General features: G+C 42.7%; 1 protein-coding gene across 2 annotated transcripts; it reads right to left on the reverse strand.

The window, feature by feature from the left end:
* Positions 1-692: 692 nt before the first annotated feature.
* On the reverse strand, positions 693-23,068 carry ALDH8A1 (aldehyde dehydrogenase 8 family member A1). 2 transcript variants are annotated; one of them, XM_072824349.1, is made up of 7 exons: positions 22,778-23,062; positions 19,001-19,148; positions 17,415-17,570; positions 15,544-15,693; positions 11,149-11,405; positions 7,374-7,535; positions 693-1,754 (listed from the first exon to the last, which is right to left on the reverse strand). In XM_072824349.1, the coding sequence occupies exons 1-7, from the start codon at positions 22,913-22,915 to the stop codon at positions 1,302-1,304; spliced, it is 1,464 nt and encodes a 487-aa protein (XP_072680450.1). In that variant the 5' UTR covers positions 22,916-23,062; the 3' UTR covers positions 693-1,301. The 2 variants fall into 2 exon arrangements, with proteins under 2 accessions (XP_072680450.1, XP_072680459.1); XM_072824358.1 differs by lacking the exon at positions 17,415-17,570 and having other exon boundaries at positions 22,778-23,068.
* Positions 23,069-24,669: the final 1,601 nt, after the last annotated feature.

Raw genomic sequence — 24,669 nt, forward strand, 5'->3', positions numbered from 1 at the left:
GCATTCTTCAGCATTTGTGACAAGCCAACATATCCAAAAACCTACACAAAACTGTGAAGACTATTCTGTCCTCCCGCCCCAACCCAAACCCCATCCATTTATACCACACAACGAATAATGAGGAAGACCTTGTTCCATTCCTGGAAATTGTTTTGAGCACCTTGTGTGTGCCAGGTGCTGTACTGCGAATGGGGACTTCAGGGGCGAGTGGCACCTGCATGGGCCTTCAGGCAGTTCCTGTCCAGCTGGGCAGTCAGATATGCAAACAGGGGGTTTCAGTTGGTGTAGGAAGTGTTGTGCCTGAGGAGTTCCTGGGTCTCACGACTGCATGGGGCAGGGGAGAGGGGGAGAGAGAGGGAGACATAGAGAGCAGACCCAACACAATGTGTTCCATGAACCATGTGTGTGGCTGCTTCTGGAGCAAAACTCAAGGCGAAGTGTGAGATGGTCAGAGATCACGGCTGTGGAGACTGAGAGCCAGCTCTGGGTTCAAATCCTTCCTCTGCCCCATACCATTCATGTGACCATGATCATTCTACTTTAATCTCTGTAAATCTCAGTTTTCTCCTCTCATCATTAGGGGATCCAGAAAAAGCCATTAGAAATACCTTGATTACGTTGTATAAAGTCCATACCCTAAGAGGATAAAGATAAAGAGGAATAAAGGATAATTCAAGAAGATATATGCTATATTCAGCCCCTAAACTTAACATTTATTCTTTTAGGATTTATAGGTTGTCTCATGAGATACAGACACGAAGAATTGGCATTGATTAGACCCCATAGTAGAAATGGATCAAACTATTTCCTCTTCTTGCTTCAATTTCCCTCCAAAAGTAGACATTATTTTATTTTTCTTTGTTCTTGTTTAGATATATTTAGTGGGAGCTACCATATATGCCTGCTCTGACAAATTCCATGTTATGTTTATCATCATTTACATATATATGTATATGTGCATATGTATATATACTTAAACATGAAAAAAATTATCTGTAAATTTCCAAGAATTCAGTCAAAATGATGAAAACAAAAAGTGAAGACACAACAGACAAGGAGCCTGACAATTACTTGGCTTCCTTTCTGTGCCTCCCTGTTCAGAAGTCTTCTCTTCTTTGACTCCATAGTGAACATAGCCTCTCTTTGACAGCAAATTAAAGTACTAATTACTGAGGAGAAGGTAGAGAAAACCTGCTGTGCCAAGTTGTGGCTGGAATTTATGCTGGTATATCTGCTCACTGCACTGGATGACTGAGTCTACAGCCAAGCATTGACCATAACAGCTTCTCTACTGGCCAAGATCAGTGTTTAATGGTGATGGTTTTGACTTCAGTGAAAAATTCATAAGAGTCCTTGCCTCCTTCTCTACCCACCCCAGAGCTCTTCATCCCCCCAAAAGGGAGGTTCAGCTCTCTGATGAGCCAGCAGTTGGTCCAGACCAAGCCTGACTGCAACTTCTTAGCTACCCTGTGAACACGGCCTACGTTGCATGACCACACTGTTGCTGCCAGCCCATATTTAACGCTGTTGGCTCTTTGAATCACTTCCTCTTCACTATCAAAGGGGACGACACATGTCACTGGACCAAATATCTCTTCCTTCATGCAGCAAGATTCATCCTTAATGTGTGTTATCACTGTGGGAAGCATAAAGTATCCTCCTTGATTCTTGGCGGGGAGACTCAATGTATCTACCCCCTCACCACACAGAATTTGGGCCCCTTCCGAACGGGCTTTCTTGATGTAACTTCTGACCTGGGTGGGGGAAAAACTCTGATTAGCAACATTTTACCATTTGAATTGACACAAAGCAGCAGAAAATACAGTATTTTTGAATCATCTAGGAAAGGTCATTGCTAAGAAATATAAAGTTGATTATCTTATTGCTCAGCTGCTAACCCTGAGGACTGACCATCATTTGGGCATTCAGCCTTCAAACGTAAGAAGAGGGGACTAATTTATTTACTGTCTAAGTCCCAGACATGTACATAAATGCTTTTCATACATTCTCATTTAAGTCTCTCAAAACTCTATTACATATGTCATTATCTCTTATTTACTGATGATAAAATTGAGCCTAAGAAAGGATAGATGGTTCATACAACTAATAAACAGGAAAGCTAGAATTCACACTCAGGTTTATTCAGTCATTAAATACACAAAAGAACAGTTACTCACTTGGGGTAAGAGGGAGCTTTGTCCATTGCAGAATATGGGAAGTTGAATGATGTATAGATTTTATGAAAGACCAAGATGCTCTTCAAAAGCTAGGCTTCCAGAACAAATAATCTCTAACTTCTGGTCTCATTATTGATTATATTCTGAAAATACATCTAGGTAATATAGTATAGCTGACTATAATGGAAAATAAACTATGTAATATGTAAACCCGGTGACTTGAAGACAATGGCAGATATTAATTAACAATGGTTGTAGGCAGCCCGGGTGGCTCAGCGGTTTAGTGCCACCTTTGGCCCAGGGCGTGATCCTGGAGACCTGGGATCGAGTCCCACATGGGGCTCCCCATGGGGAGCGTGCTTCTCTCTCTGCCTGTGTCTCTGCCTCTCTCTCCGTGTGTCTCTCATAAATAAATAAAATCTTTAAAAAAAAAAAAAGGAAACATTCAGCTATGTTTATCTTTAAAAAAACACAATGGTTGTAGAAATGACTCATTATAAAATAATATGTAATGTTTATATATCGAAATTTCATTGCAGTCACAATGATACATTATCCTACCCCCGAGGGGTATTATAAACATGGGACAAGTAGAAAAGCAATCCCCCAAATTAAAAGTATAGGACAACAGTTAAGCAGTACACCAAAGGCAGGGTAAAATTTTGAAGTCATATTTTGGATTCCTACTTATCACATATTTATCTGAGCATCCTGCTCCAGTATTAGATTATTACTCTATTGTACAACTATATTCAATGTAGAGCTATGTGTTTGCCATGTAAAAATTAAAAAGTAATGTTGTTTTATTATTAAAAATATAATAAGTAATGTTGTTTTATTATTAATTTTGCTCTAGTTTATAGAAGTTAATAAGCCATGAAGTCAAAGACTTTTAAAAAATAGAATACTTGGAACAGCTCTGTATTCCTCTCTGCTACCCATTTCCCCCCCACACACGCAATGACCTCAAACGTCTCCCAGAAAAGCCGTAGTTTAGTTTGTGGGTAGAGATTAAATTAGGTCTGGACTTCTCTTTCCCCTATTCTCTTGATCCTCTTGAAACAACCCATTCATATAATTAAAAGATGCCAAAGGCAGCATAATGCATAAACAGGGGAAGTTGAGGCAAAGACTCCAGGGGCACCTGCTGCACAGAGGACCAGAACTTATGTCCACGATTCAAACATGGAGCAGCTTTAGATCATCTCGTCTACATAGAATTTCATAATCCTCTCTTAGAGGCTCTTGGATAATAAAATATGGAGGAAAGTATTAGTTTTCAAATTGTGAACTTTTCAAAATTTTTCATATATAAGATGATTCACACTAAAATTTATTTCCTGGAGAAAGTATCACTGGATGATAGAATGATATCTACATTAGTGGCTCAAGAACTGAGATTTTCAGGAAAATCTAAACAAAGAAAATGTTGTGACTGGTAATATGCCATAAAACGTAATAAATTATTATTATAAAACTTTTTTTTTGAGAGCATAAAGGAGTTAGCACTTGGTAGCTTTGCACATAAAATCAGAGGATGGAGGTCAGATGGATGGGCTGGGGAGTGCAAGTGTTCAAATCCCAGGGCCTCTTCTTTCTTGCTGAAGATTTTTAAATGCTCAGTTTCCCCTCTGAAAAATGGTATTAACGTCCCCACCTATTCATAAGATTAGATAAAATGTATGTAAAATATTTAGCATAATACCTGGAATGCAGTAAGTCTTCTGAATGCCTGTCACTACTGGTGCTATTGGTGAAGGAGGTAATGGTATAACAAACCATAGATCTGATGCTTCCCAGCTAGGAGACTTCAGAACTGCTCCTACCCTACACATCAAGGTTTTTTTTAAACTGACAAAAGAAGACAGCAAACTGCAAAAGTGGACCTTTGTTAGGCCTGAGGCCTGGCCCTATTGGGGAATGCACCTGTGAATTTCCCCATTGCTTCCGCCAGCCTCACTGTCCACACTCAAGATTTCCATCTCCAATTACCTATATCTTTGGGCAGGCTGGCATATAGCCAGATTCTCCAGACAGCAAGTGGAAAAAAATGTGAGAGGGTAAAAATAAAAAAAGAATAAAACCAAAAAATAACCCTGTGAAACAGGGAGAGAGCCTTTTCTTCACTCCTTGAGGACAGTCGCCTACATCACTGGGAGGCAGACAAGTCACACATCCACTTAGGAGCACGCTGCATGTCCATGAGTTTCTGAGTGCTTTGCCATTACAGAACAGCTTCTACATATTCCAATTGGATTCTTCTGTTACTGCATCACTATCTATTGTGACAACCACACAGAAGATGGACACAAAGTAAGTAAGAAGTAGGATGGACTCTACAGGGCTAATTTGATTCAGAGAAGACATAGACAAATGGCAGAAGAGAAGTGGAATACAAAGATGGCATCCAGACCCCCCTTGGTTTGCACTCCCAAAACTTTCTGTTTTGGGCAAGGAAAGATGACCACCAGTGGACCCTGTCCACTCCTTCTTTGATCCCAGAGGGTTTAGCATACCAAACTGAAAAGAATTCCACTGAAAAGGCCACATTTACACTTCCCTTGCTGCTTCCATTAGCTCTCTCTCAAGGGCAGAGACACCCCAGGCCTTCTCACAAGCATTGATCTGAAAGCCCCCCATTGTGGGTCCACCTGATGGGAGATGTTGCTGGGGGGAGCCATGACTCCTTACATCTAGGCACACATGCTCAGGATGGAGCAATGAGGATGGCAGATGTTGAGGAACCCTTTGAACCTCAGCAGGATTACCCTGTGGCTTCACATAAGAGAGGAAATGGAAGTCTGCCTGAGAGATACTCTATTCTATTCTAGGTAGGAGGGGTCCATATGTAGAACCAGAAACAAGAGAGCTCCATACATCACAGCAGATGTATCTGTGGTGAAGAAATGGGAATACCATTGTTAGTGCTCTTCCCTAGAAAACTAAAAATAAAATAAATTGGCCAATGATAGAAAACTATTTCTAAATGTTTAACTGTGTGTACAAAGTCTTTCTTCTTAAAAGCAGTAGAGCCATGGAGCTTTCTGAGATGAGTGCAGAGTAATTAACTGTAATTTATTTTAATAAGGAAGTGGCTGAAAAGATTATTTTCTATAAGGATCAAGTAGAAAGTCACGAGAAGTTGATTGAAAAGTCTACAGTTTGGTTCATAGTAATGTGCTAATGTGGGTTTCTTACTGTGGACAATTGTATTGTGGACATGGAAGATGTTAACAAAAGGGAAAGCTGCATGAGTGGATATAGAAACTCTCTGCCTTATCTTTGAGATTTTTCTATACATCTTAAGTTATTCCAAAATAGAAATTTTATTTCTTTTCTTAGTTATTTGACTGAGATAGAAAGCATATGATGGTAAGACTATATGGGAGTTTTAAAAACTTCTGTTTGGAAGATAAATATGGGCTTATGTTTGAATGTGGTCAGAAAAAAACTAGTAACTGTAAGCTTCATCCTTTTCAGAATTATTCACGGCACCTAAGGATACTACACTGAAATGATATAGTAAGAAAACAAAGTCCAACCAATGTGTTAAATAAATGCTTGTCCTTCCAGCAAAATGTAGTTTCATAGAAGATGGCAGTTCTGGACTAAGATATGTGAGGGGGAGGTTGACACCAGGCCTAAAACTTCATCAATGATTCAACTCTTAAAAAAAAAAAAAGAAATATCATTTGTGTTTTAGATCTATTAGGATTCTTGGCTTTTGTCCACAGCTTCTGTGGCTACAATGCTAGAAATGTGAGAATCCCTCCCGATGTCCTACAGGACTGTTTCACACCCTCCCCTCCCTTTTGAACCCTCAGCATCTTTTCCCCTCCTCACCCTGCTTCCTAGTTCACTGAGAAAACAGAAGGAATAAGAAGAAACCATCAAGCTACTACTCCCACCGCTTAAGAGCATCTGTGTTCCACAATGTTGTAAAGGTCAAAGTTAAAATGTGTTAATCTGCTAAATGTGTGCAGTATCAAAGATGTCTACAGACTTCAGTCAAGGCTCTGTCCCTCACTGGCTGACTGGCAGGAGCATATTTTCCTTGGTGGTCTCAGTTACCACAGCTGAAGACAAGGTCCTCCAGCTCCAAAATCCTATGACTTATTTTGAGAGTCACATCAGGTGATATATTAAAATGACCTTAAAGACCTAATTTCCATAAATCAGCCAGAGACCATCAACAACTTCTCCCATGTAGACTATCACTAGCCCCACCCACTTAAGGACCACATAATTTAGATCATGCATCCTGGCATGTCCAGAATTCTAACTTCTGTAAGCCACGGGCAGAACCCTTTCCACTGGGAACCTTTATCTATGGAAATTCCTGCCACCTTGAGTTCACATCATTCTTATGAGCTGATCCTTATGTTTTGAAATTTATCTTCCTCACTCTCAATGGCATCTCCATGCTGACTTCTCAAATTCATTCATTCCATGTAGATGCTGTTTTAACCTGAACTACATTTGTGTATTCATATCGAACATTTGTAGACTCTGTATCCAGAGACCTATAGGTCAGAATTTTTTTAAGAATAGGGTCATAATTCTTACAACCCAGAAACTGCACTACTGGGTATTTACCCCAAAGATACAGATGGCAGTGAAATGCCAGGACACCTGCACCCCAATGTTCATATCAGCAATATCCACAATAGCCAAACTGTGGAAGGAGCCTTGATGTCCTTCAACAGATGAATGGATAAAAAAAGATGTGGTCTATATATACAATGGAATATTACTCAGTCATCAGAAAGGATGAATACCCACCATTTGCTTCAACATGGATGGAACTGAAGGGTATTATGCTGAGTGAAGTAAGTCAATTGGAGAAGGACAATCATCATATGGTTTTGCTCATACGGGGAATATAAAAAATAGTGAAAGGGATTATAGGGAAAGAAGGGGAACTGAGTGGGAAAAATTAGAGAGGGAGACAAACCATGAGAGACTCCTAACTCTGGGAAATGAAAACAGGTTGCAGAAGGGGAGGTGAGGGTGACTGGGTGACGGGCACTGAGAAGGGCACTTGATGCGATGAGCACTGGGTGTCATACTATATGTTGGCCAATCGAACTTCAATTAAAAAAAATAGGGTCATAATTAACAACATTTCAAAGCACAGAGTATGCTATGTTCTGCACTGAGCTTCTCCCCAGACTTCTATTGAAGAGATTTACTTACTTTCTCCAAATGAGCTTTACTTATCAGAGCTCCCATGCTGGCCAATGGATCGGAGGGAATGCCAACTTTCCACCTTCTGGTAGCTTCTACAAACTTCTCCAAAAATTCCTCATAGATGCTCCTCTGAACAAAGATTCTGCTGGTACAGAGGCAGATTTCACCCTGCCAAACAAGAATGACACATGAGGACAATGACAAGACACAGTCCTTCATGGATAGGTCACTCTGCATTCTGAGCATCTGCCAGTTACCAAGCTCCGGTTTAGGCAATGGGAGACACAGATAAACAAGACAAAGTCCCACCACAAGGAACACATAGTCCTGTGGGGAAGTCAGGCAATAGCATAAGTACATGAGCTCAATCGATAATATAATTTCAGGTCATGACCAAAGCAATACAAGAAAAATGAAGCAGAGGATGAGAATAAATATCAATGGAAAAGTGCCACTTTTACTCCTTTTTAGTAAAAGGAGTCCTGGAAGGCTCTTGTGAAGAGGGGGTATTTGAATTGACACTCGATTGTCGTGAAGGAGCTAGTTGGGCTAGATGTGGAGGAAGGCAGTTCTCAGCAGGCAGGGTAGAAGGGCTGTTTGCTGCAGGGGTGAGCCTGCAGTGGTGCAGTGTGTGAGGCAAGGCAGGAGCCAAGCAGGGCTGAGGCCAGGAGTGGAGGCAGGAATGGTGGTAGGCAGTGTAGGAAATGAGGGCCGGGGGTGAGGAGCAAGGCAGTCCATGCTGAGTCCCAGAGGCTCACAAGGAGTTTGCATCTTGCTCCCGGTATCATGAAAAGACCATGGAAGGCTTCAAGCAGCTGGATGATAGGATGGGATTTACATTGTTAAATGATCACTCTGGCAGCTGTGTAGAGAGTAGAAAGGAAAGGAGTGGGATCAGAGTAAAGAGAGTATTCCAGAAGTCCAGATAAGTGGAGGTAGCTTGGACCAGGGCGGGAACAACAGAGATGAACAACATGATAGGCATCTACTGACATCACCAGATTCGTAAAGGAACGTGTGACCCTAAGGTGCAAGAAAACTGGTATTGATGCTCTGCGAAAGTGTTGAGTTCCAGGATATATTTTAATAATTGAGCCAACAGGAGTGATTGATGGATTAGTGAGATATAAGGAAAAGGGAAGGTAAGAACAAGGGTGAGTCCCAAGTTTTTGATGGAGCCTCAGAGCAGATGGCAGCCTTCTTCCCCAGAAAGGCAAGGCCAAGGCAGGGAGAGGAAAGGTATTGTACAGAAAGGAAAGGGAGAGAAATCAAGAGTTCTGCTTTGCACAGGTCAAGATTCAGATGCCTAATAGAGATATTGGATGTTCTGGGCAGAGGTGCTAACAGGTGCCTGAGTGAAAAATGATCTTCACTATCATTTGAATATAGCATGCCATCATTTACAAACCACAGTCTAGACATCTCAGAGCATTATGTATGTATGATAAGTATCTATCTGCATAAATAATATTTTTACCACATGAATATTTGATCTCCACAATAATCCTAAGGATAGAATATTTCTAATTATTTTGATAGTTGTGCAAAGGTGTATTGTCCAAATTAAATAGTCACTGTTTGAAACAAAGAATTCTCTCTGCAACCAGAATCACCATTAGAATCATCAGCATATCTGGCTTGGGAAATCTGCAAACACAAGTGCCCTCTGCCATGTGGAGAGGGAGGGTGTGGTAAAGAGAGTTGAGGGGTTAACCAATCAGGGTTTTCCCGATTACTTAGTGCCAGGAAAACATAGGTAATACTAGGATCTCTAGTGGCACGACTTTAGAGGAAATGAGAAAAGGGAAATATTGTTATTGAGTGCCTATTGTGTGCCAGGCACCATTAATTATTATGAGTTATCTTACAATATTATCTTATAACTCATAATAATTCTGTGGTGTATAACTTTTCCCAGTTTACAGTTAGAAAATGGAGCTTTGAATAAACATAAGCCCGAGGCCACCAGGCACGAGAAGTTTCAACTTCAGTCTGAGTGATGTTGAAGTCCACATTCATTTCCTCTGTGTCTCACAGCGTGTCTAAGTCTGTGTGTGCCCCGAGCCAAAGGAGACCACGCACGATAGAGATGTTTCAAAAGAGCCCGTTATATTCAACTGAGGAAGAAGAACTCACCATGTGGGACTCATCTCTGCGTTAAGGAAAAAGAAAACAGCCCCTCTGTTTTGCCTAAAATCTGTGATCTTGAATTAGCCAGTTGGGCTCCTGTCCTCTTCCCCACTGACATTTAAAATACCCCTCAAGAGGAAGGCTCTCAGCAATGTCATGTTCTTGCACAATTCTGGCAGCCAAGAAGCTACAATCCATTTTGGCAATCAGAGTGCATTTACTTTCATGCAGTTTTCATGTAATGCCCCCTCAGCTGTTTCTCAGTCCACAGCTTGTCCCTCCCCTTGTTATCACTAAGTCACCAAAATGCTTGATTTAATTGTTTGTTTTGATACTTGTTTATTTTATTTTTTTAAGATTTTATTTATTTATTTGAGAGAGAGTACAAGCAGGGGAGGGGAGATGGGCAGAGGGAGAGGGAGAAGCAGGCTCCTCACTGAGCAGAGATCCCGAGGGACTCTGGGATCATGACCTGAGCCAAAGGCAGATGCTTAACTGACTGAGACACCTAGGAACCACAGATACTTGTTTATTTTAATGATTAAAATAGCTGTATCATAGAATTGCAAGTCTATTTTCTAAAATCTAAAATGTAAGTCTATTGATCCAGAAATATATAGAGGTATATAGAGAGACACAGAATGAAGCCACTTTCTCTAAGAATTACTATGAGAGAAATAATTACAATTATAATGATCACAAAAATAACCACTGTCAAGAACGGTGTTCATTCTACACTCACAAAATTGCTACTGGAAGGCATCATTATCGCTTCCATGATTTTATAGGTAAAGAAATGAAAGTTCAAAAGGTTACAACAACTTAAGCAAGTTAAATAAAAATATCTCATTTCACTTATCTTTCTTTCTATACCAATTCTAGCTCTTTAGTTAATTCTTTGTTCACTGCTAAAATTTTTAAAGAGCAGATCCTTTGGAGAAAATCATTCAGTGTTTGTGTACTCCTGCTCTACCCTAGGCCTAGTCCTGGGTGTTGAAGGTCAAATGTGGCCCCAAAGCAGACACAGATGGCCTCTTTGTGATGCTTACAGTCTGGTCTATCTGGGTCAGCATTCCTAAGCCTTTGGATGCCTGGTCTCCAAGAATCTGCTGAGTACTGTGGCCTCCAAAAAAATATCTACTACACAATTTGAGGAGATGCAAAGTTGCCCATGACTCCAACATAAGAAACGTGCCCTAGACTGGCTCAGGCATTTATTTCTAAGTGTGTGCTGCATTTGGGATGCTCCTGGGGGAACACAAGATTTATTGGAGATAAAACATTTAGACAGCAAGAAGAGAATGGGGGTAACTCTATGTGTAAAGGGATGGAAAAGCTTGGAGAAGCAAAAATTCAATCATTTTGCCCATGGCTGGTACCTGATAAAAGCTGTGTAACTCAAGAAGAGGAGCTTGCTGAACAGGAGCTGTGATTCTACAAGACCACAGATTGGCATTGAGATAAAACAGATAGTCAACAGAATAACACAACTTAATAATCTCCTTTCACTGAAATAGCACCTACTATTGACTACTAGTTGACCTACTAACTCCTGGCTTTGCACTGTGATGAAACAGATCCAGTCTGACAGGGTCACAAAGTTTAAAAATAAACTAACTAAAAACAAAACAAACAGACCCAAAGGACACACCTGGTTGGCAAAGCTGGACTTGACAGTCGTCGGAATACACTCCTCCAGGTTGGCGTCCTCAAAGATGATGGCAGGGTTCTTGCCCCCCAGCTCCAGGGAGAGCTTCTTGCAGTGGGGAGCACTCAGATGTATGATCCGCTCGGCTGTGGGCTGACTCCCCGTGAAGGAAATTAGGGGTACCTCTGGATGGGCCACCAGGGCCTCACCTACCCTGGGCCCCGTTCCAAACACAATATTTACCACACCTGGTGGAACACCTGTCCAGGAAACAGAACAGAATCCAGGTCTATATCTGGTTAAGATACAGAAACAGTAACAGAAATTATAATAGTAATTCTCCGTGTGTTGAGAACTTCCGGTTACACACAGGTTCTCCTTGAAAATCCAGTAGCTTGCATGGGCAGGAGTAGACTTCTATGGCTGTCTCTAGTTTAATAGCAGAGCACCCTAAGTGGGATTTCTCCAGGTGCTTTGTCTTAGAAAAATTAAGAGGAGAATATTCTAATTAATCCATTCCATAATATTGACTAGGCATCAGGGGCTGAAGACACAGAGATATCCTCAGGCAAGTCAAGCCCCATAGGGTAGGAGGGCCCTGCCCTAAGTTGGTGTTCAGGAGTCACAATTCAGTGTGAAAAGGTTAAGTGGAGGGAATAAGAGATTGGCTGTCTTGGCCCAGGGAAGTGAGGGAGGGCTTCCCCAGGAAGGTGAGCTTCAGTTAAGGGTCTTCTGTCCCATGATAGGGATGTATCATTACACTCTAGGACTACCTTAAAGTATTAAGAACACCCAAAAACAGATGCTCCAGATTTTCTAGCACAAGACCCTACTGCCCTACATTTGTATTTTTTATTTTAATGTGTTTATGGCTGTACCTATTTATTGCCTAGCCATCACCGGGAGGTGCGCTATCTCAGGGCAGAAATGTCCTGTCTGTGTTTTGCTCCTCACAGCCTTCCCTGTGCCATGGCCTAGTTTGCCAGACAGATTAATACCCATAAGAGCTTGCATTCACTGTGGGACCATCTTCGCAGGAAGTGATTTAGATCTCCCAGCAACTGGATGAGGCAGGTCAGATTGATATCCTCATCTCACCCAAACCGAGGCAAAGTAAGGTTAAATAGCAACCCCTAGGAGGCAAAACTGGGTGTAGATGGTTAACAAATACTTAGGTGAATGAATGAATGAATGAATGAATGAATGAGTGCTTCATGTACATTATCCAATTCAGAAATGGTCCTTGACTCTGGAAAGCTTTGTAAGTCCAGAAAGAAAATCTATGTGCAAATATGTTGTGTCCGGGAAGCTCTTAAGGTTTGTCTGGAGGTAGCTCAGTTTATTTTCCATGTTTCTTCAGCCTGGAAGTACAGAAGATGCAGAAAACCTCCAATGTGGAAGGCTTTTGAACTGTTTCCCCGCCCCTCATATCTTTCCCTGTCCAGGTTAGACAGTCTCTCCTTAATAGAAACACACCCCACTGGATTAAAACTATCTCTTCCAGAATATGCTTTTAAAATAAATAAGAAGTTCTTCTTGAAGATACATTATTATCCAGAACACCCTCCCACAGAGCCAGAGCCTTAGCCTGATCACTTGAGGGGACAAACGAGACCCCATTCAGGTTAGCCTCAGAGACAGGTATGAAGAATCAATGGCTCCTGGTGGCAGAGCTTCACCTCTAGTGGCCCCACCTTTACACACAGGTGCACACTGCACACTTACTGAATACACCCAACCCCAGTGTGGACCGATCCTGGACCACGGGGTCACTGCCATGGAAGACAGCCCCAGGGCCAGGCACCATGTGAGAGCAGCTGAGCCCTGCGTTGGGTCAAAGAGGAGGCTCAGGACAGGGGCCCCTCACAGCAGTTATGGGAGAGAAACAAGGACAAGTTTCCCAGCATTTGCAGGCTGGGGTCTTAAAAGTGGGCCTGTGAATACTTGCCTGATATTTTCAGATTGGGGGCAAGAGAAGGTGGACTACTGGGCTTTATAAATCCTGAAGGCAAAAATGGATCAAATCATTTCTAATGTATACAACAGCATTTTAAAGAAGAGTGAAGAAAACTTAGAAACACCACACACTTATCACGCAGGAAAATGAGTTCATTTCACCAACTGCCTTCTACGACTGCATCAGCGCTTCACATTTCCTTGAACTTTGGTGTTAATATGTGAAGAGCTACCTTCTGGCCATTATTTTCAGGACCACTTTGCAATTTGATCAAGACAGGAATGAAATTTTTCTAGAGATATCTGCCCCCTATTCTTAAAATGTACCGGTTATCAAAAAAAAAAAAAAAAAAAAAAAAAAAGATGTACCGGTTATCAAAGAAAGAAGCCACTATATTGGCAAAGAGTAATTCATTACAACTCAGACTAGGTGGCCAATGGACAAAAGGGCCATAACATTCCTCCAACGCTAGGATGTGCCAGGGTGGCAACAAGCTTCAATGGAGCAGAACAAAAATAGGAGGGGTCAGAAGTCTACTTTCAGTGGACACTCCAGGAATGAGGGCAAACATTTGGTGCCCCTCAAGAAGAAATGAATATTCTAGAATGTTAAAGACGTACTCACTATATACTTTTTTAAAATGATTCTACTTCACAGGAAGTCTGGATGCTCAGGACTCAAAGACTGGCCCTTTAAATACCCAGAATGCACCAACAAATCATTTTAGCTTTCTTTTTCTTACAATATTAAAAGAGTCTCTTACAGATTCTCATTCAAATGGAGAAACTGAGGGCTCGAGACAGGTGCAATTTGAGCCATCCACTCTCCATGTCGGCCAGAGGAAGAAAGTTTAACAAAGCCAAGCAGAGGCAGGGAAGGAGAGAAGAACCGTCTTGACATAACAAGCTTATTCATTCACAAGAAATAAGATTAATGCTGTGCAAATACATGGAAACATAAAACTCTCACACAGATCAGGTTCTAGGTGTATGGAAGGGAAGAGTGCTTAGGGACAAGAAATCATCATAGGTCAAGAAGTGGTTGACTTCAAGAGAGAGTGGTTCTGGGAACACAGCTCTGTGGCACCACCCTACCTGTACGTGTGCCCTCCCCCAACATGGATCACAGCTGAGCATCGGCCCCACTTATATCCACTCAAGGGAACCAACAGTCAACAGATAGGGAAGAAAGGCCTTGGAACTCTGTAGACATAAGGCACTTAATTTTGCGAAGAATGGCATTAGAACACTGGCCCTCGTTTAAGGAAGGAATGACATGTGGAGCATGGGAAAGGTAGGCACATTTCTACCATACACCCAACCCCCCAGAAGCCTACGGCATGCATAAATGTCATCCCAAAGACTGAAGCTGGGAGGCCTCATTCCTCTCAATATAATACAAGGGAAATGGGCAGCTAGACTAGATCATCAGGCCACACAGTTCAACCTGCCATCTAAATCCTGGAGTAAAGAACTGGCCCAACTTTCTTGGAAACCAATATGTATGTTTTTGCTTAGAGAGATAAGGTATCCAGGAGAGGGAAGTACCACCTACTTTATGGATATGGGTGAGCTCAGCATTACGTTCTCCATGGGCTTGAAGGAGGTATGCACAAGCAGAGGCTGATAAGCAGGAAGACACCCAACAGGCTGTCCCACCACCACCTGTCATCCCACCCCAGGGTGTGTACGAGACCTGAGCTGAGGGACCTAATAATAGCAAGGGGCTTTCTTGTCACAAGCTAGGGTCTTCTGACACCCTCAGGTCCTGGTGCAGTGGCCAACTGTGCAGAGTTATACCCCAGAACGTAACTAGGAACATACCTTGAATGTGACCATCATGCTGCTGACACAAAGAGAACAAAGAGCCAGACCATATCAGCTTCCACAGGGTGGCTCCAAATGAAGGGAAATCTAAGGAAGGTGTATTCAACTCTCTTGAAAATGGTGATTTCCATGAGTATTGTATAACCAAACAAACCAGAGAAGTACCTAACAGTAGTCTTGTTTTCATCAAGATTATCATGTGGCTCAAATATAAAATTGAATTTGACCATTGAAGACAATCTCTGGAGCAGGCTAGTGTCTGATTTGATTGGGTTCTTTAAGTCTGCTGTCATTTCAAACTGCGCTATGAACAAACAAACAAACAAACAACTGTGCTATGGTCTTACTGCCTGCCAACCACATGCTGGGGGAGCTGCTCCTGCAGTAGACATACAGGGGTGAAGAGAGGAAAAACTGTGAGCTAATCCTGTACATGAAGGGGATTTCTTAGAAAAGAATCAGAGAAAGGAAAACCAAAGATGTCAATGGAATCAATTTTGCTCTATGCAGATTCTATTCAAAACAAGATTTCAGCGACACCGAGGTGGCTAAAGCCCACAACACTTGCAACCCCAAAGCCAATCCTGTGCCTCTCCAGACCCACAGCTAATTTACCTGCTTTCTCCAGGAGCTTGCACATCATCCACGCAGTCACCGAAGTCAGCTCGCTGGGCTTGGCTATCACGGTATTGCCAGCGGCGATGGCTGGTGCCACCTTCCAGGTCAGCAAGTAGAGTGGCAAGTTCCAGGGGCTGATCAGACCAGCTACAAGGGCAGGACAGAAACACTGCCACCAGTGGCATGCCTCCCAAACTAGACTGGCCAAAACTGGGTTTATTAATGTGGAATTCCTTCACCCTGCATAAAACTTAGGCTTACTCTTCTAAAACCCCAAACTTGGGCAGCCCAGGTGGCTCAGCAGTTTAGCACTGCCTTCGACCCAGGGCGTGGTCCTGGAGACCTGGGATCAAGTCCTGCGTCGGGTCCCTGCATGGGGCCTGCTTCTCTCTCTGCCTCTCTCTCTCTCTCTCTCTCTCTCTCTCTGTGTCTGTCATGAATAAATAAATAAAATCTTAAAAAATAATAATAAAGCCCCAAACTTTGCTTACTTGTAGCCAACTGCAGGGAAATAACTCCAAAACGTATGTATTGCAAGCAACTGTGCCTTTTAACACTATAAATCAATAGTTTACTGTGAGTTTTGAAATTTTTAGGCTTTTACCTTCTTTTTAAACTTCTCTCTCCTTCATCATCAAACTGTCTAGCTACTATTTCTTGTAAGTTTTTTTTAATCACTGTTTCTAATCCATTGTGGATTAAAACATAAAATCTCAAGTTTTTTAGAATTATTGGTAAAATAAGAGCAAATGGGTTCTGAGTCTGCCCTGTGGGGACCGTCCTGTTAGTAAAGCCAGTGAATTTTGATGTATGGACTATAAAATCCATTTTGGTTAGCCAGAGGATTTTTTTTAAAGATTGTATGTATTTATTTGAGAGAGAGACAGAGAGAATATGAGTAGGGGACAGAGAAAGAGGGAGAAACAGACTCCCTGCTGAGCAAGCAGCCCAATGCAGGGCTCAGTTCCTGGACCCTGAGATCATGACCTGAGTGAAAGGCAGACACCTGACTGACTGAGCCACCCAGGTGTCCCTAGCCAGAGGACTTTTTAATAAAGAATTCTCTCTAGGTTCTCACTTGTATCATGACCAGATAGGATTGCTAAATAAATAACAGAAACAGCATCTAGAACTTGTCTCCATGCAATATTCTGAAACCATCCAGGTTTCCAACCATAAAAGACACACACGCACACACACACACACACACACACACACACACAAAATCTACCTTATGAATAGGTAAGTGGATTCATCTTATTATATACTCTTCCCTTAAACCTATGCTGTGAAAGTAAACATTTATTTTATATGATTGTATTTCTCATTAGAAAATCTTTTCTTTAGAGGATAAGAGAATATTTTCCAGCATTATATATCACCATAGTTCTAAGAAGGAGGTCTGAGCTTTTCCTAATTCCTTCAAAATATTATTTCCAAAGGATTCAAATGACCAAAGTGGTAATATGACCCATTTTCTTTCCTTTTCATTTATTTTCTTTTATCCTATCATAAAACGTAACTAAGGAACATGGGTGTTTGGTGGTTGGAGGAACAGTGACATCTAGTGGTGTTTGGGTCATTGCTCATGTCCTCCAAAAGAGCGGCCAGGACCAATCGACTGTTCCAAGTGTCCTACCTTTACTAATTTATTTAATTCACATTAAAATAGACGAATCTGAAATCAAACTGTTCTCCCGTTTTTTCAGATAAGACTCCTGAAGGATGCAAACGTCAAGAAACTGGCCCTGCACGCTCCCCAAAGCCGTGCTCTTAACTACAAGCCGTCTTAACTTTCAGCCCAGGTGGGAGGTGTCCGCTCTCGGGCTCGGGCTGGGGCTCGGCTCCGCGGTGCGGGCGGCACCCACCGATGCCCACGGGCGCCCGCACGGTGTAGTGCACACAGCCCGCGGGGTCCGCCTGCGTGCACTCCGACGTGTGGTGCAGGACCGACGACGCGAAGAACCGGACGTTCTGCACCGCCCGGGGGATGTCCATGCTTCTCGCCAGTGTGACGGTTTTCCCTGCAAGGAGTCAGGCGGGAGCCTGGTCAGCGCGCCCGCAGGGGCCGTGGAGGCGGGACGGCGGCCCCAGCTCGCGGCGGCCAGCCCGGGCCTGCAGTGCGGACTCCGCGGACGGCCGGCGGCGCGCGCTTTCACGAAACTGGGAAATGAGTGGGTATGTGGTTACAAGAGGAGGTGGGGGGGGGGGGTAAAATAGAGTGAAATCATCTTTGCTTCGTGGACTGAACAGTTCGCAGCTACCATGACTTGGCCAGATGCCAGCCACTCTGCTCACAGCAGCTCGTTCGATTCAAAATCACCAAGCTTTGCACCTAGCGACGGAGGCTAGGGCGGCTCTATCTGCAGACGCGACGAAACCACGCGGCCTAACAGATGATGTACAGGAAATGTCTCCCCCACGCAGCGTGGAGCCGTGAAGACGGGCACGCGCAGAACCCTTGAGGGGACCCTGCGGAGACTCTGTGCTCACTCCCTGCGTGCCCCATCCAAGTCCTAGCTCCTGGAATGAACACAAAGAGAAACATAGCTTTTCTGGATTGTTCCTTAGTTGCCTTTGGTGACCTAGGGGCACTCCCTGAGGCCAGCAGCACCAGCAGGAAACATCTTCTTCTTAAGGGCTTGGACTCAGGCTGCTTCCTACTTTAAGCTGATTTACAACATCTAAAAGATCTCCGGTTTTCCTAACAGATATTACTGCAAGGATTTATGGACATTTACCCCATTACCCAGGCCTTTGGGAAGGAGTTAAAAATTGGGAAGTGGTGGGCTCCTGGGTGGATAAGTTGGTTAAGTATCTGCTTTCAGCTCAGGTCACGATCCTGGGGTCCTGGGGTGGAGCCCTGCCTCAGGCTTCCTGCCTCTGATGCTCCCCCTGCTTGTGTTCTCTCTCTCTTTCTCCCTCTCTCATATATATATATATATATATTTAGAAGTTGTGTTGGGAGTGCAATACTGACAAATTGGATTCTTTCTAAATAACCTGACTGTAACTGTTCTTCAATTACTTTCACTTTGAAATGGTCTACCTAGAATTGGTGGGGAATTGCATGCTCATCTCTCTTCTTCCTCTCTCCCCATATCCACGCCCTTTGCCAAAAGCCTTTGCAGTGCCTTCCACCAAATGGACAAAGCGTATTTATTGCCTTGACCTGGGAACTTAGGCTCAGCCATGCCTGCTCAGGCCATCAGAATGGGACAGAAGTGAGCCAATTGCAAGCCTTCTGGGTGTTTTTTCTGTCCACCTCCACCTCTTCCATGAGGGGCACAGGTGTGGGCTAGCCTGATGGGCCCAGGAGGGCCACTGTGGAAGTGCCCTGAGTCCCCATCCATTGTGGTTAAGAGGCACCAGGTCACCCGACAACTGGAATGAGGGTATGAATCGCCAGCATCCGAGTAATCATACTGCACTTTCCATAAAGCACAGCCCTCACCTTGGTCTCTGGATTCCGCCTGGGCCAGCTCCTCCAGGGACTGCTCCAACAGGTCGGCCAGCCGGTACAGCACCTTCGAGCGCTCCTGGGGGCTCCGGGCAGACCAGCCAGGAAAGGCTGCCCGGGCAGCCTCCACCGCCGCTTCAATCTTTGAGGTTGCAAAAAGGAGAGGGTCGCCTTTAGACTATTGCTCCTGAGGTTGGACGAATCCAGAATCCACAGGTCCACACACACATAATTTTTTTCTGCCTCATTTCAAATATCCAATGCTTCCGAGTGCTGAGTTACCTGCAAAGTGGTATTTCCGTGATGATGCAGCAATCAGAACGAAGCTATTTGAATTTTAATAGATGCATGTTTTCAATCATGTAAAATATAGAATTTTTTTGGAATATCATATGAGAGAGAAAACTTCATCTAGGTGCGTGGAATTTCTAAGTCTTTTATCCAGCTGCAACCTATCTGACAAAATCTAAAATTTCATTTGAAATCATATCCTCAGATCGTCATTTCCACTTGCAATGACTAATCATAAATTAACCTTTATAAATAAAAGAGTAGGCTAAACATACAAATTATTTCAAGTAACCTGTTTTAAAATTCTGTACCATGACTATGGCTATGCCTATTTTGCAGATGAGGAAATCAAGGCACAGAGAACTGAAGTAATTTGGCAGAGGTCACACAGCTAACAAGTGGCAGCGTCAGGATTCAGACCCAGATCTCTGTGGCTCCCAAGGCCAGAGCTGGCTTGCTGTGGCATAGCCATGGTCCCTGCGCCCTGCCTGGCTCAGCCCAGTGAAAGATGCCCCTGTGGGAAAAGAGGGCAACTGTGTTTGGACAGATTGGAAACCTGGTTTTAGAGCAAATCCAAAAGGAAACAATATATGGAAAGGTTCGAGCAAGGCCAATTCTTTCAAGGCAAGATAAGTCTCTGGCGAAGTCTAAGGAACATCTTTACGAGAGATGGCAAATCCATAGCCTGTGTCTCAACCCTCTTGCCTCTCACATGCAGAACAAGACTTTATAATCACTCACGGCTTTCTCCCACCCCTGGGCCCAGGTCCAGCCTCACAGTCCTTTTCCACAGGCTTCTGGACCCTGAGCAGCTTTCTCGAATCACGTGATCTGACAATTCAGCCGTCCTCTCCCACAAAATCTGATCAACACTCCTCCTTTGTTTTCTTTGTAAACAGAATCACTTCCAGCTGAGCTAAATAAAGGATAAAATGATCTTACTTATTAACTTCTGGAAAAGTGGTATTTTTGGTTCCAAAGATGAGTCTCTACTGCAGACTTGCAGACAGGATGAAGGAATAACATGGGCTGTGGTGCTCTTCCACCAGGAACTGCAGCCTCCTCGAGGCCTGCTGGCAGCCAACAAGAGCAGGGCTCTTTCCTACCAGGGTCCGTGTAAAATCTAATCTTCCTGATGTTGTCCATGTAAAATCTGAGCTTTTTGCTATACAGAAAAATCAAGTCTAGTCATATTTTGTAAGTTGCCCTATGTCTGTGTAATACAGAATACATGTTAATGTAACATGAGCAAAAGCTAATACCTAGAAAGCATTTACTAAATACTAAACACAAAGGGCTTTACATATATCACTCTGTTTAAGCCTCAGAATAACACTATAAGGTAGGTATTATTGTTATCCCCATTTTATAGGTAAGGAGACTGAGGTGGAAGGAAATTCAGCTCTAAGTCAAGACCATAGGTACTAAGTGGTGCAGTTTGTCTTTGAAGCCAGGCAGTCTGACTCTGGCCTGTGCTTATGACTGCGAAGCTACAATATAAATGCCACCATGAACGTGTGTGTGTGTGTCCATGTGTGTGCGTGTGTGTGTGTGTGTGTGTGCACGCAGGGTGTGTGTGGTGTGTGTGGCCACTGATATAAGCATATAAGAGATGAGAATGTTAGCTCACTGTCGTCTGTGGAATAACGATGATGACGGCGTTTTATTTGCAGGTTGTTAACGATTCATATTAGAGGTGATCTGTGTTAGAAAGCTTAGTAATGTGGAGCACAGGGAAAAACCTGTTAGCAGCACCAGCAGCACTTTTTTTGAGAGACTTTCTGAAGAATTGGGCACATAGTTTGTAATGTGGATGATATTTTTCAAGCCAGAAAAAAGTGGGACTTAGGGGATCATCAGAAAGGATATTTGCAAGTTAAATTGCTGGGAAATCCAAAATATTTATTCCTCTGCTAGCAGATGCATCCATCATTCTATCTTCTGAAAAGCCATGAACCATTAGCCGTAGAAAATATTTCAAAGTGCATTCATCATATTTGTCATTTTTAACTTCAGTTTGTAAAACACTCTGAGACCAGGAGGGCTATTAAACAGAAAGATGGATTTCCCACATCCCTCCCCGTCATTCGAAACAAAACTGTGAGTTACAGGGTAACCAACAGATTAGCCAATGTTTGCTAACTTTTACCCACAAGTCTAAAGGTTTCTTTTAATGCAAGACAGGCTTAAATTATTAACAAAAGAGAAATAATAGCTTAGTATATATGAAGGCTTATTTATATATAAATATTTGTATATGAAGGCTACAATTATCTTTTAAATAATCTTGCTCTGTGTGCCTTAAAAAATAATATGTGGGGGTGACTGGGTGACACATTTACACTGTCAGTGCAATCATTGATAACTAATCACATATATCACCAACATTTTATAAAATTCTCAGATAAAATTAATTCCACATCACTTAAACAATTTTAATGTTTGTGCCATTAAGCACTTTGATTAAGAAAAAGGATGGGATGGTGTTAAGTTTAAAAGCAAATATATATGGGAATTTGATTTTGTATTTCATCATTCAAATGATCACTTTTACTTTACTAGATATTTTAAAGACATAAGGAATTATTAGAGGATAATCTAAAATAAACCCCTGGGTTTTTCACTTTTGCTTGTTTTAGTGAAGTAACAAGTTGTTGTTGTTGTTGTTTTAAAGAAATCCATGAATATAGTGTCAACGTTAGGTAACACTTGATAACGAAAAGAAAGCAGAAACACTGACCAGTCTTAACAAATAATATTTTTTACTAGACCCCCTAATAAGGAATGTCTGAGAAATGCATCGTGTGTCAGGCTGCCTAAATTAAATCACTTGCTTCTGCTCACAGCCGTCTGGGTTTTGCCCCAGGTGTAAATATCAAAGTTCATGTGAGGCCACTTTGCTTTCATATCAGCACCTATTTTTGCTAACAACAACAAAAATACAAAGAGGATTTTCACCTTTATGAAAAAAGCCATTACCATTCTTACATACTTCTTTCCCAAAAGCAAGGTGGCATAACAGGAACTTTCTGAAAATGGAGGATACTCTTCACTTTATGCAAACACTCCCCCTTTGGATAATGAGGGGAAACCTGCATCCTAAAAGTCCCATTACAAAGCAAACCTTCCCAGAACTCAGATCTTCCTTCGGCTAGTGTTTAACAATTCTACACCTTTTCCCAACTCCCTTGCTCCCAGAGAAGTAAGAGACGTGTAATTTATCAACACATGAAATACATTTCAGTCTTCCCTAAGTGGATATACTCACCTCTCTCTCTCTCTCTCTCTCTCTCTCTTTTGAAAAGATTTATTTATTTCATTGTGAGAAAGAGAGGGAGTGGGGGAGAAAGGGGCTTTGAGCATATTCGGCACTGAGCACAGCCCGCTGCAGGGCTTGAGCCATGACCCCGAGATCACACAGGACCTGAGCCGAAACCAAGGGGTGCTCAGCCGACTGCACCACCCAGGCGCCCCACTCACCTCTTCTTTTCCACTGTTTGGCACTCGGCAGTACACTTCTCCCGTAGACGGATCATAAGAATCAATATATGAGTTACAAGGTACAAACTTCCCATTAATGAAGTTCTCCAGTGTCATAAGTGCATTTGTTTCCGCCATGGCGGAGGCCACTCCTGTCTTTCTCCTTGGCAGTTCTTCTGTTAGGTTCCCCCTGAACCCTTCTCTACCCTGAGTTAGCCCAACCTCACCTCCAGCCCCAACGTCCTCATTTGCCAGTCAGTGAAAGTGGGAGGTGGCCTGACACTCAGGAGTGCTCCAGTCTCCAAACCGTGAGGGAAGAGGATTCTGGAACATTTCACAGACTTCCAGTACATGATCAGAAAGGGATAGTACTATGGTAAATTAATTCAGCTTATGTGTCTGTGGCCCTTTGAAATGTCAGAAGGCATCCGAGTTATCTCCTTCCGTTGGGTTCACACTATAAACTGTGTATTGCTCAAACAGACCCTGAAGCAAGTCCTTGACATGGGTTTACTCATTTATTCCTACACAACAATCCTATATAAAGTAAATGTCATTAAATCCTCTGTATTGTAGGAGAAACTGAGCCTCCAAGAAGTTAATTTGTCCAAAGTTGCAGTTAGTAAGGGATGAACATTAATCCGTTTATCTCCAAATTACGTGTTTTCCTCAACACATCACTGCCCTGACCCCACAGAGGGGATGAAGACTTACTCCCTCTTTCCATCTGTTGCCTCTTTCTCCTTATCGTGGCTGCCTTCTCTGTGAGCAGTCCTCCCTCCGGAAACCAGCAGCTCATCTCTCCCAGCTATGCCACAGCAGTAAGGGTACAAGCCACATTTATGCTTGCGTACAAGTAATACACAGGGATTCATATCCATGATGCATGTGAGAATTCCTATAAACTAGAAAGGGAAATGAACAATCCAATTAAAAAAAATAAGCAAAGGCTATAAAAAAGCAATTCATAGCAAAAGGGATGCAGTTGGCTAATGAAAGTATGAAAGGTACTCTGCCTCACTGTTAATCAAGGGAATGTGAAATACAAAGAGGTGCCCCGGTTCCCCAGCCAGACTAGAAGACACTTTAAAAGGCCTGTAATGCCTGCCCTGTGCGAGGATGCAGAAAAGCACGCACTCTCCTCCTCCACAGACACTGGTGAGGGCAATCGGGCAGTGTCAGCATTTTAAGTGTGCCCACCTCGAGGCTAGTAATTCCCTTTCCCCAAATCTCTCCCATAGAATTTCTTGCTCAGGTACAAGTAGGTAAGGAACAGGGCATCGTTTTTATGGTAATTTCAAAATAGAAAATAGAAATGCCAACCAACTGGCAATGATTATAATGAGTTGTGTCACCCAGAACAAGGAATGTTATTTAGCCACTGAAAGGATGTACTGTTAAGTAAAAAAACAAAGCTAGTGTATAATATATGCAATAGGATCTCCTTGGATTCCTGCTTGAGGGGGATGGGCAGGGGGTGAGGGTTTCTTCCTCTTTTTGCTCCATATAGTTTTAGATTTCTTGAATATGTATGATGAACCTGTATCAGTATGCAATTTTGTAGTTAAAATTTAGTCAAATGTGAGATGCCAATATTTTAAATTCATTGGTCATTTGGCATATTTGCAGGCTACACATGTCCTTAGGCCCTCTCTGCTCCTGCCTTAATTGGTCTTTCTCCAAAAAAAAAAAAAAGGTCTTTCTCTAAGTAATCGTCAAAATTTTTGCTGATTACGGATGCAAAGCAAGAGGCTCTCCATTCCCTGTGCAAACTAAACTTGAGGCCTTTCTGCAAATCTAAAACTGCCCTATGATGGTCTGCTGAACAAAGGACCAACCCCCCTAGTTTTTTCTCCTTTGCAGCTCAAAGGCTCGGCAGAAACTTTGGAATT

The sequence above is a fragment of the Canis lupus genome, chromosome 1 (genome assembly GCF_048164855.1).
Source record: "Canis lupus baileyi chromosome 1, mCanLup2.hap1, whole genome shotgun sequence".
NCBI classification, from domain to species: domain Eukaryota; kingdom Metazoa; phylum Chordata; class Mammalia; order Carnivora; family Canidae; genus Canis; species Canis lupus.